The sequence below is a fragment of the Anarrhichthys ocellatus genome, unplaced genomic scaffold (assembly GCF_004355925.1).
Source record: "Anarrhichthys ocellatus isolate YVR2014 unplaced genomic scaffold, GSC_Weel_1.0 scaffold34, whole genome shotgun sequence".
Taxonomy (NCBI): Eukaryota; Metazoa; Chordata; class Actinopteri; order Perciformes; family Anarhichadidae; genus Anarrhichthys; species Anarrhichthys ocellatus.
Window position 1 is genome coordinate 1,839,039 of NW_022280064.1, and position 12,737 is coordinate 1,851,775.

The following is a 12,737-nucleotide window of genomic DNA, read 5'->3' on the forward strand; positions in this document are numbered from 1 at the left end:
GGCATATTATGGCAGCAACCCTTCAGTCAATCTGGATTAACTCGCACTGAGCCCTGCGTCGCCAGCAAAAACCCGTGAAAGCGATACGAACATCTGGCTGGATTCCGCACGGCAGCAGTCACTCACAGCGCTGTAGATATTAAACAGCCTGTCGCTACAAAAGGCGTTTTCTCTTCTGGAGGTGCATTTACAGGCGGATGCGCAGTAGAGGCGAATCCCCCCTGCACAGCTGCAGCCTCACAGCCACACCGGGACCCCTTCAGGTTGCGTTTTCCAGTATTCTTCTTTTTTTTTTTTTTTTCTTCACGAAAGTGGGGAGCTGAGTTACATATCTCCGGTGCGAGCGGATCGGAGAGGAGTCGTCCTTTACATGCTGGTCATGGATTTCTTGAAGGGCATCGCTGGTTTCGCAGGCCGTCACATGTTATAGGCGCCAAGACGCGTGCTTCGGGACACCTGAATTATCTCCGAGAGGCACCGTCGGTCCCATTTTAGGCGAGCCGCTGTCAGGATGCTCTCAGCCCTCCTGGGAGGAAATAAGCTCAAACACACCCTCCTCCGACTTGGCTTGATGTTTCATCTGCAAGGTAAATTCAATCATTTACAGGCAGAGAATTGTGGACTCTCGAGTCTGAACTCTTTTGGGTAAACTGTCTTTGAAGAGGTGCAGTGTTGACTTGAAGTACTTCTCCCAGGACCCATCTGAAAAGGATTGAGATTCTCCCTTGTGACAGGGGTTGTGGCTGTAACCCACCAGCCCAGGACCTGTACCGCAAGGTCAAAAAAAATCCCCTCAATTACCTAGAAACGCCGTCAGATATGAATTTTATTTTTAGTATGCGCTTGGGCTGCATTCTGTGCTGTTTCCTCTCCCCACAGGTGAAACTGAGAATCCTCCCTAATGTGGCCATTATTCAGCCCGCTCTCTGAGGTGCAGGATATGACTGAATTCAGATCTGAGATGCTTCTTTGTTTTCTTGTGTAGCCTATTTCATCAGCACAGAGGATCCAGTGATCTGCTCTGGTTAAACCCCTGCTGATATATGCAAAGTGCACATCAGCCATTAAGGTGTGATGAAGTCTAAACTAGGCTAAGTAACACAATTGATAATAGGATGAGTGTGTGGGCAGGGGGACGTGTTGCCAGGTGACTGATGAAGACAGGTGAAAATGTGATGATTTTTTTTTTTACAAAAGGGTGAGGTATAACTGTCTTCTTATATTGAGTGTTAGTTATCACATATCTTATTATTCATGAGTACCTGAGGCAACATTGTAGCACCAGTAAAAATCAGGCCCACGCCTCATTTTGCTGCTTCTATTTGCTCTTGCTGCTATGTTAATGCACTCGGTGATGTAGTTCGTGTGCTGCTACCTTTCACTGAGGAGTGATGTGTGGTTCCTCCAGCGGCGAGGCTGTTTCTGCAGACTAGCTCTGCATTCGCTGACCCTAATTTTTACTCGCCACAAAATGCGCCGTTGTTTCTGCTGAAGGAGGGCTTTCATTAAGATCTGAACCACCTGAGGTTATTTGACAGTCACAAACTTGCATGCACACACACACACCTGGTCCACATGTTGTGTATACGGGAAGGTTGCTTTTTGATTACACAACACAACAAGGAGAGGGAAGATTATGCATTATTTAACCATTTTGTTGCTGTGTGTGGTAGAAAACACAGGATCCTGAGTGTCTTTGAAAGAGGGAAAATTAGTCAATAGAGTGATCGTGGACTTCAGGTTGGCTGTCGTTATTTCCCCACATTTAGACACTAACATGAATGAAAGAGAGGTTAAGATTTCATTTTTTCTTACACTTGCACCCTAAATTGGCCAATTTGACAGTCCACAGACGTGTGGGCCCGTACTGTGGGGAATATTCACTTGAGGAGGCCATATTGGTATTCAGAGGTGGCGTTCACAGGTTGTGCATCGCTCTTTCCGGAAGAAAATCCCAGTTCATAAGCCCCTCAAATCGAGGGTACGTCACAACGGTGAAAGAATTAAGATCCAAAGTCAGTGATCAGCATTTCAGTTTGGCCTCCCACTGCAAAACAAGACAGCATCTAGAACATGAAGAGTGTTTTCTGTGCTTGTTTGTTTATTTTGTTGGACTGATGCTCCGGTGAGGAGATAGCCAGCGTATCAAGGTATCACTGAATTTCCTGTGTGAGTGTGTGAAGGAAAACATTTGGAAATGCAAGGGGGGAGTTGTAAATGCTGATGAACAGCACTTCTATTGATGCAGTTGGGTCTGCTTTGTATGCTATACCCGTGACACAAACACACACACACACACACAAGCTTGTCAGACAGAGAAATAATTTGAACTACATCAGAGTGCTACATCGAGTCATTTAGGTTTTTATTACGCGCAAGATTGGGAAAACGGTAATGATTCAGTCACTCCAAACACTGAATCCAATGCAAAATTAGCTGAGTGCACAGTCTCCCTGCCTCTCATCCCCACAGAGTCATAGATGGTACAATGAGTCGGCTCTGGCCTTCAAACAGAACCTCAATTGTCGAGGACTCTTTGTTCGAAATATTATTAGGTGATCTGAAAATGAGCCACTGATTACATCTCACCCAAAACTGACGTTTCCTGTGTTGCCATGGCATCAAGGCTGTCACCCAAGAGCTATCGCATTCTAACATTGGCGGACTGTGTAGGAAAAGGGTGTCACAGCACACACCCTCATTCACAAACACAGATGTGTTGGTTAGACGGTCTGTAACGGCATCAGTGTTTGGTCAGGATGTTTGGACTCGGGGCTACACAAGCATTTACCCGACAAAATAGAATTTCTACCAGCTCAGACAGAATATGATCCTCTTCAGCTGCTGCAGCAGCTCCATTTGGTCTCATAAAGCGAGCAGGCCGAGGACCTAAATATTTTACTGCTTTGTCGATACCATTTTACCATCATGTTGCCGCATCAGTTTACCTCCATGACCCAACAGAGCTTATTTCATGTGGTGGCAGACGCCGGGCGGCTTCTCCCAGAGGAACCCAGGTGAGACAATGCCGAGACGCTGCGATGTGCCATCGCGTCGACCTGCGTGGAGGCACACCGAGCAGACTGCATCTCGTTAACTTCCCCTCAACAGGGCTGCTTTCCCTGGTTCCCTTCCCAGACGTGGACTGCAGAAGGCTTTCTCACATGAGCTCCAGCATAAGTGAGACCATCTGAGAACATATCCCCCATTACCTCACTGGACGACTGGCATGCAGTTTGCTGCATAAGGCTTTTCTTGGCGAATGCAGCCCCAGGGAGACCATAGATATCCTCTGCTACAGTATACTGCTGCTGCACATGAATGTCTGTATCCATTGCTGGGGGTTGTTGTGTAGTGAGCTACCTCTATTAGGCACAAATCCACCCACCGGTGTGCGTGTGTGGGTGTGAGCTGTCAGTCTGTTCTGTCCTCGGAGGGGAAAAAGACCTGCTCAGAGGTAGTAAACGAATATTTGATTGACTATGAGGGAGATTATGGTTAATGCATCAGTAGATTACCGGTTTTATTGTTTATTTGTGGCCCTCCCAAGTCTCCTCACCATAATGAACAGCTCAACCTGGAGGATAATGATTTTCTGGGGATGTGACATTTAAAGATGAAGTGTGTGATTGATAAATGCATTGATTGATTATCTAGTTATTTGTTCATGTACCTGATGAGTGCAACCTGTTATGCAAATCTCCTTGGAACAACCATAATTAAATGCAAATTAGGGAGACGGCAACGGACAGTTCCTGCTCCGTCTCGGCAGCGAGGGGCTGTCCCTTTGTCATCACAGGACAAAATTTTTAGGGATTACCATTGCAACCATTCTCTTCACGTTTGGTTGAGTTTTCAGCAGCGAAAAAAGAAGAAAAAAAAAAAAAGCCCCGTCTCCACAGAGTGAATCAATATCACGTCTTCAGCGTCATTGGGGTCTGGAAGTAGCAGGTCCTCTCCGCCTCATTGCACATCCAGAGGCCGTGCCATTGAGAGTCAGAGCAGAAGCCGGTTGGCACACCAATACGGACACACTTGCGTACACCTCAGCTTTCACACACACACACACACACACACACACACACACACACACACACACACACACACGTAAAGTAGTTTCCACTTAGGTACCACTACCACATAGCTTTGCAGGCCAGCTTGACGCTGAAGTCATCTGCCATCTTTAAGGAGCGTCTTGACAACATTTAATAGTGACTCCACAGGCCGTTTTTCAGCAGCTCAGATCTGTGCAGCACTGCACCCCAGACTACAATCCACAAAAACGGGGCTCTTGTGTGACTCGGTGAAGTTGTCCCGTGTAGAAATGGGTCGAGAAAGACATTGATTCATTGCTGCTCGATCAGCAGTATTCATGAAAATGTCACACCCGGTGTGCTTCCTCAAATGATATCATTCCTCCCTTTGCTATTATGGGCCATTTTAAAGCGACCTCTCTCCTGCCTCCTTTGCAAGTCTGCGATAGGTTTTACCCAGCTGACAAATTGCATCTGTTGTCAGTGGATGGCACCAGGCTTCCTTCACTCACCTCCTCACATCAAAAGCAAAGGGGAGGGAGGGGGGGTGCATGGTAAGGATGTCTCTCCCACCCATGTTTTCATTACTCTATGATATTTTCCTCATACTCCGACTGTCAAGGTTATTACACTGTGAGTTGTATGTCACAGCTCCGGTGCGACAGAGGCTTTTGAGGCATAGGTACTCAGTTGGCATGCTCTTTGCTGAGGCAAGACTTTCAAGCACACTCTTCAAGAACCGACATCTACAATGGAGACATTACCAGCAGACCACAAAAAAGCTGTAATCATAAATCAGCCGTTCTCCCCTGTAGTTAAAGGTTAGCCTTTGGATTTTTACTACAGTTGTGGGATTGGATCTCTTGTTCCCTGTGTTTGATTGGATTGGTGTACCTTTCTGTGTGCTGTAATGGGACACCCAGAGGGCTGAATATTGCATGTTCTACCAAAATGACACTAAATTTCAGTTCTAAGAATAATCGCAGCGAATGTCACTCTCGCTCCAGTACATTGTGTAGTGCACCTGCAGAGCTGCGATCTGATCTCTGCTGTCTTAGTTTTATGACATGCTATATCCCTGACAAGGTCTCAGGATTCATCAAATGGATCCCTCCTTATCCCCATCTCAGCTGTGTCATAAGTAAGAGTAGCAGCAGAGAGAAAATCAATAGCAAGGCATAGCACATCCTCGCTGAGGCACTGGGCCCAATCATCCCCTCCTATTGGCGATATGATCCTGGGAGATATCAGTCTAATTCTGATGAGGCCTTGGACTGCCAGTCTAGACTTTCATCCTTCTGTCCACAAACATAAAAAGGACTGGCATTATCATATCAAAAAGAGTATGATTGGGGAAGCAGGGAGCTAAAAAGGAGAGCTGTCAGAAAAAATATTCAAGATGACTTATTAATGTTTCACTCTCAAGTCTGCAGGTGACTAATTTGTTTCATGTGGGATAGCACAGCATTTATTGTTTGTTCAGGCGTCGACTCTCTCTCTCCTGCTTAGAATTTGGACTCTCCGTAACTCTCAGCTGTGAGCTGGCAATGATGGTGTTTCAAATGTAGCGGAAAAGCTTTAACCTTACACAGCAGTTCGGCAATTCCCCAAATTCTCTTTTTGAATTCCCTTCTCAGTGCAAGTGTGATTAGCCAACCACAGAAATTACAGTTTGATGAAGATGATACAAATAAAAATCTCCTTAATGAATAATGCAACCTTCTGTTTCTCTCTTTTTGATTTGATGTGCTTTAGGTGTATAACCTGACTGAGAAGCCAAATGGAGTATCTCCTGGTTTACCTGATAGTCCTCGGCGTGGCTGTGAAGGCTCACAAAGTTCAGGTCTGCCCCAAACGCTGCGTTTGCCAGGTGCTTAACCCCAACCTGGCGACTCTGTGCGACAAAAAGGGGCTTCTCTTTGTGCCCCCGAATATCGACAGGCACACGGTGGAGATGCGCCTCGGGGATAACTTTGTAACCAACATCAAACGCAGAGACTTTGCCAACATGACCAAGCTGGTGGACCTGACCCTCTCTCGGAACACCATCGGCTCCATCGCGCCGCTCGCTTTCAAAGACTTGGAGAACCTACGAGCCCTTCACCTCGATAGCAACCGGCTAGCGCGCATCATCAACGACACCTTCAGCGGCATGTCCAAGCTGCACCACCTCATCCTCAACAACAACCAGCTCACCCACATTCAGATCGGGGCCTTCAATGATCTGACGGCGCTGGAAGAGCTGGATTTATCCTACAACAACTTGGAAAGTGCGCCATGGGTGGCCATTCAGAGGATGCCCAATCTCCACACTCTCAATATGGACCACAACATGCTCAGCTACATCCCAGAGGGCACCTTCTCTGGACTGCAGAAGCTCAAGAGGCTGGACGTGACTTCCAACAAGCTCCAGAAGCTTCCTCCCGACCCAATTTTCCAAAGAGCGGGGGTCCTGGCCACTTCTGGGATAATGGGGCCGATGTCGTTCGCGTTGAGCTTCGGAGGAAACCCGCTGAGGTGTAACTGTGAGCTGCTCTGGCTGCGGAGGTTGCGGAGGGAAGATGATCTGGAGACCTGTGCCACACCGCAACACCTCGCCGGACGCTATTTCTGGACAGTTTCCGAGGAAGAGTTCCTGTGTGAGCCTCCTCTCATCACCAGGCACTCTCAGGTATAACCCCCAAATTGAGCTGCGTAGACACAACACTCCCTACTGTTGCACTCTCTGAGCCAGACATTGGTTTCTGCCTCAGTTAATCCGAGGTGGCGCTTTATGCTTTCTTTGACTGTCAGACCAAATATTAGCTTTGCAAGCCAGGAGAGTCTTACAAGACTCATCTGGGCCGCTCAGCCAACAAAATATTGTAAAATATATTGGACTTACTTAAAAAATGTAATCAAACTGTGGCCTGTGGAGAGTTTTTAGAGACGTTCTGTAGCAGTATTTTCAGTTACCATTTTAATAAAGCTATTTGCAGGTTTATGATGGATCCGCGGTGAAGCTCTTATCACACAGGGAAAGCTTAGAGTGGTTTAGCCCTTGATTCATGCATACAAACAAAATTATCTGATCAAATCCTTGCCAAACAGCTACAGCTATATCATCTCATTTACATTCTGCAGACTTCTTTTGCATAATTGCAGAGGAAATTACATTTAACTTGGACTCCATCACATTCACTGCAGTGTACCGTCACATTGATTATCTTTCCTTCATAAGCATGCTAACTCAATATCTAGACAATGATCAATTGTTGATAATATTTATAGGGAATTAAGCTTTTAAACACAACATCATCAATAAGGGCATTGATTATAATATTGTAAACAAACTTACAGCACAACAGATAACTGTTTGTCAGTGTTTTTCAGTTTCTGCTGAAGTCCTCCCACTAACTGCCTTTCCTCCCTGTACTTCAGGAGCTGCGAGCCTTGGAGGGTCAGAGTGTGACTCTGCGCTGTAAGGCCAGGGGCGACCCCGACCCCATTATCCACTGGATTGCCCCTGATGGACGCCTTATGTCCAACTCCTCCAGGGCCGCCGTCCACACAGACGGCACGTTGGACATCCTCATCAGCACCGTCAAGGACTCTGGTCTGTTTGCACCCCGGGGGCTGCGCTTGTGTTGTTGACTGAACAAAATTAGCTGTTTGCTCGTGTCCTCAGAAGGCTGTAGGACTGAAGTATTTGTCTACATCAGGCGATAAAGTTTAGAGTGTGGAAGACTGCTGGCTTGCACACTGATTGAGGTCACAATGGAATAAAAAAATACTTTCTCACATTGTCTGTCCATTAAATATGAAGCTACAGTGCAGCCAGCAGCCAGTTAGCTTAGCTTAGCAGACTGTAAACAGAGGGAAACAGCTGGCCTGACTCTGTCCAAACACAACAAAAGCCACCTTCCAGCATCTCTTAAACTCACTAATTAACAAACCATATCATGTTTGTTTAATCTGTACAAAAACACCAGTGTAAAAACGGAGAGTGGTGATTTTACTGTACCCCATTTCATGGCCCGGGGGCACACTCAAAACTCCAGTAAAACCACCATTTGTTGTTGTTACACTTATGTTGTTGTCTGGATTCAATAGAAAAGATATAACATGTTAATTAGTGCTAGCAGGTTCCTCTTGCACTGAGCCAGGCTAGCTGTTTCACCCAGTCTTTATGCTAAGCTAAGCTAACTGACTGCTGTAGTCTTATATTTACAAAATGGTATCATTCGATCACCTAACTCTCGGCAGGAAATCAAAAAAGCGCATTACCATGGAGCCTCTGAATTCCAATATTTGTGCGCTCAAAATAAATAAAAAGAAAAATTCTTTCAGGAATGGGGGCTTCGTATAGTTCCCCAAATGGCAAACAATTTTATTTAATTACGATTAGATATGTTTATATTGCAACTTGAATGCATGTGTGGCCCTCAACACTAATCTGTATATCACAATAAATATTAGGAAGGACGATAATCGATTCAGTTTGTGTTCCAGGTTCCTTCACCTGCGTGGCCTCCAACCCGGCAGGGGAGGCGCAGCAGACGGTGGATCTGGTCATCGCTAAACTCCCTCATATCACCAACAACACAGTCGCAGAGCAGGAGCCCGACCCCGGGTCATCAGATATCGCCACAGTGACCAAGACGGGTGCAGACGGAGGAGGGTTGCCTCTCGGGAACGCGAAGACGATCCAGGAGAAGAAAGTAGTGACTGCCGATGCCACGTCCACCTCGGCCCTGGTCAAGTTTAACTTCCAGAGGAGCATTCCTGGAATACGCATGTTTCAGATCCAATATAACGGCAGCTATGATGATTCACTGGTTTACAGGTAAACAGCTATACCTGACCTGCTGGGTTACTACAAAGCTTCTCTTTTTCTTAAAATACTGCTTTTTCTTATAACGCTGGTGAACAAGCCTTAAATCTGAGTCTGAATTGATGCCAATAAACTTAAGCTGATTTGGAATCATATCATCAAAAATCCTTCACCCTTGTTTTACCTTTATATTCTGCTTTGATTGCTTAAATCCCTCTAAATATTTCGTCTTTAGGAACTGGATTGGCTGTCGCCATGATTATTTATGGAGTCTATTAATCCCATAAGGAAGACGGACTAATGCACTGTATCTGACTCCTTATTCTTTCACTCATAATCCCCCTCCTCCCCGGAGTGTATCATTTACTATGTGCAAAACCTTGATAATGCTTAATCAACAAAATCAAAACACGAATGTCAGCACTAAGCCGCGGACTGATAGGAAGATGAAAGAGTCAGCCAGTGTTTTACGGAAAGCATCAGAGGCTTTCGCACATGCCCATCTGAGAAACCGGTGTACGCAACATTCTTTCATCTCGGCCCTCTTTCTCTCCCTATTTAGTGCTAATCACTATGATGTGACAGGATTTGCCGCACAGACCACTTATTTTTCCAAAGAAACTCAAAGTCAACTACACATGTGGTGTTTGGCAGTGGCTACTGAATTCAGGAGGTGGCAATCCTGACAAAAAAAGAGGCATCCTGCATCCCCAGCGACTAAAAGCAATCTTTTATCAGTAAAGATGCTGGAGAAAAATAAATCAAATGTCACAAAAGACTATGCCAAGTCAGATCTTAAATAGGCTCCTGAGAGATAAAGGATTGTCATGTCATTTCATCCCTTCAAAACAACAAGCTGGATAATCTGATTTGCTTCTGTCTCCTTTCATTTAACCCTCCCTAATCTATGTCAGAACTCACAAAAGGTGTTGTTGTTTGTTTTTACAGAATGATACCCCCAACCAGTAAGAGCATCCTGGTAAACAACCTGGCGGCCGGTACGCAGTATGACCTGTGCGTGTTGGCCATCTACGATGACCAGGTGACCTCGCTGACCGCCACCAGGGTGATAGGTTGCATCCACTTCACCACAGAGCCGCAGTACCTGAGATGTCATTTCATGCAGTCCCAGTTTCTTGGCGGCACCATTGTGGTTATCATTGGAGGGATTATCGTGGCCTCAGTGCTCGCCTTTATCATCTTCCTCATTGTGCGCTACCGGGTGTGTAACCAAGGAGATGCAGATAAGGTCAGTTTGGCATTGTTCTGTTCTTTTTCTGCTCATTATTTCTTTTGATATTGAATCATTGCTTTCATGCTTCTCTCCGGTCATGTCAGGCCCTAGAGATGGGGGATATTCGGTCACTGAGCAGTGATGGGCAGCTACAGGGCTGCGGGATTCCAAAGTCCCTCTCCAAGCAGATTCTGCGTCCAGAGAAAAATGAAAAGGAGTGCCTCAGAATCACCCTGCCGCCCCCGGAGCCGACCAAGCAGCGTGCGCCGGTCGTTGTAGCTACCACCAAACCCTGCGTCCCTGACTGCACCGTCTCTACCTCTGCTGCCAGTCACAGCTGGCACCCGGCCTCCCCGGGCGCTCCGAGGCCCAAACGTTCCAGCGCTCCACCGAAATCCTCAGAGGCTCACCGGGCAGAAGCTCAGGTGGACGTCGAGCTCAATAACATGAACCGGAATAACTCGTCGTCAGAGGTTAAAATGACCGCCGCCGTCGCTCTGGCCGTTCCCGGCCAGCCCACCAAGTGGACTGCTGTTCCCAGGGGTCCGCGGCCCCAACAGGCCCCTCAACATTACATGACAGTGCCTGCATCGGGAGTGAGGGTGAACCGCAGGCACTCCCTCAACGCAGACTCATATAGGGAGCGCTGCTACATGGCCTACCCCAAACCCGGGGCTAGCCTGCGCTCCAAGCGGAGCCTGTCGATGAGCGGAGAGCTGCCGCAGCTGGAGAACACAACAAACATTCGACGGGCCAGGGACAAGCTCTCCAAGTCTGAGTGGCTTCTGGAGAGCACTTTATGATTTGAGGTTTAAGACCTGCGTTGTCTCGTTTTCTTGCGTTGGATCTGTGGCCCGTTGTGGAACACACAGGGATTTTATGCCTTGTTTGGAGCTTTTGTGCTCTCTATTGAGGGACCTGTAAGCTTCTCTCATATATATATATATATATATATATATATATATATATATATATAGGGCAGAGGGAGGCATACAGGATTATGGGAAACGTTTCACATTTGTTTTTTACCTTATAACCAATCAAAGTCGTCTTTATAACGACTTTTGATCAAACTTTGACGGAAGGCACAACAATGTATAAAACAATGTCATGTACAAAAATGTTTAGTTGTGTGAGATGCTGTATATCTCAGTGCAACCTTATGTGTTCATGTGGTATCGAATACAGTAACCTTGTCATACTGTATTATAACAAACAAAGAAACACAGCCTCTGTAGACTTTGAACGCAAATCCTTGTCTCCGGCTCCACAGACAGACGGTGACATGTCTTAATTACCTTTGGAGAGATTACCAATTTGCTTTACATCCCAGAGGTGTCGGAACAGAATGTAGTAGAAAGACAGCGCTCCATCTTGTCATGCTGACACCCGCAGACACAGCACAATGCAGTATTTTTGTGGCACAAGTCGACTCAGCCTAATACTGCCCTCCGGTTTGAATCGATACATTTTTATCACATAATTACATAAAGACTCAACTCTGATAGGATTCCTGTCATGGCTGATTTGAGCGACAATTGAACCAACACCAACAGCGTGAAAGGTGCGGGACGTAATCTGATATTACGCGTGGATGAGATCCAGAGGAATGTTCCATTTCCATATTTTTTACTCACTGACGTTATCATGTCGATGGCAACCATTGTAAATGAACTTGTCGATGTAAGAGAAACGATAATCACAAGTAGGGGAGGACGTCAGCTCTTGATTTTGCTGTTGTTTCTGTTTGATGTTTACCAGTATAAATAAACCAGTGATAAAAGGGACAAACTCAGACTTTTCTCATTTTCAGCTTGCCTTGTGAACACTTCCCACCATCAGAATTAGAAAGCAGACCCCTCTCGGTTGTTTAAAAAAACAAAACGATAGATGCAATCCTTTAGTTGAGAAAGCTCAAAAGTAGTACTGTATTTGGGGTTTCAGCAGTCTTGCAGCAGCACAATTCTCTTCTCTCTGCGAGCGGTGGACCTCTGACAGATTCCTGCCCTGAGCCCTTGTGTTTGTTCAAAGAGAGGAGGGAAGCAGAAGATGAAAAGAGGCCATGCTAGTCACCGGGGACGCCTCCCGCCAGAGCTTCTCCGCACTCGTCTGACAGAGCCGTGCCCTCGGAAGGCATGCCACTGCAGAAAAAACACTGCAGGAGAGGTTAAACACAACCTCCACAGTGGGAGCCCGTGCACAGCTAATTCTACAGTTACAGTAATGTCTCCCTGACAGCAGGACCGACATGATATGCATTATCTGCTGGAATACGAGCTCTGATTCACTGTGAATTTTGGTGGTCGGATGCGGCCTGATTGATTTTGATATCCATGCACTGGCATGCCTCTCTCAGCATGTGTCTCAAAGGATACGGCACATTGGGTTGAAACATTGTGCAGGGAGACCTGTTAAGATGATCTGCACATACTGTATGAAAGACATACATTAATTGCTGTGACTCGCACTGGCAGGATTCAAACACGTTTATTCAGTATTTCTTGTTTCATTATGGGCGATTAAAATGCGGAGGAGCTTGGCCTGAACCTTGGTTCGGTCTTTGGCAAGAGCCAGAGGTGTGTGTTAATAATATATGCATTTCTGGGGAAAGAGAGAGAGAGAGAGAGAGAGAGAGAGAGAGAGAGAGAGAGAGAGA

The 12,737-nt window shown here is 46.3% G+C and overlaps 1 protein-coding gene across 1 annotated transcript; it reads left to right on the plus strand.

The window, feature by feature from the left end:
* On the plus strand, positions 1 to 11,010 carry lrfn5b (leucine rich repeat and fibronectin type III domain containing 5b). The gene is made up of 6 exons (XM_031866024.1): positions 1 to 587; positions 5,790 to 6,705; positions 7,455 to 7,629; positions 8,526 to 8,859; positions 9,796 to 10,096; positions 10,186 to 11,010. The coding sequence occupies exons 2-6, from the start codon at positions 5,815 to 5,817 to the stop codon at positions 10,882 to 10,884; spliced, it is 2,400 nt and encodes a 799-aa protein (XP_031721884.1). The 5' UTR covers positions 1 to 587; positions 5,790 to 5,814; the 3' UTR covers positions 10,885 to 11,010.
* The last annotated feature ends 1,727 nt before the right edge of the window (positions 11,011 to 12,737 follow it).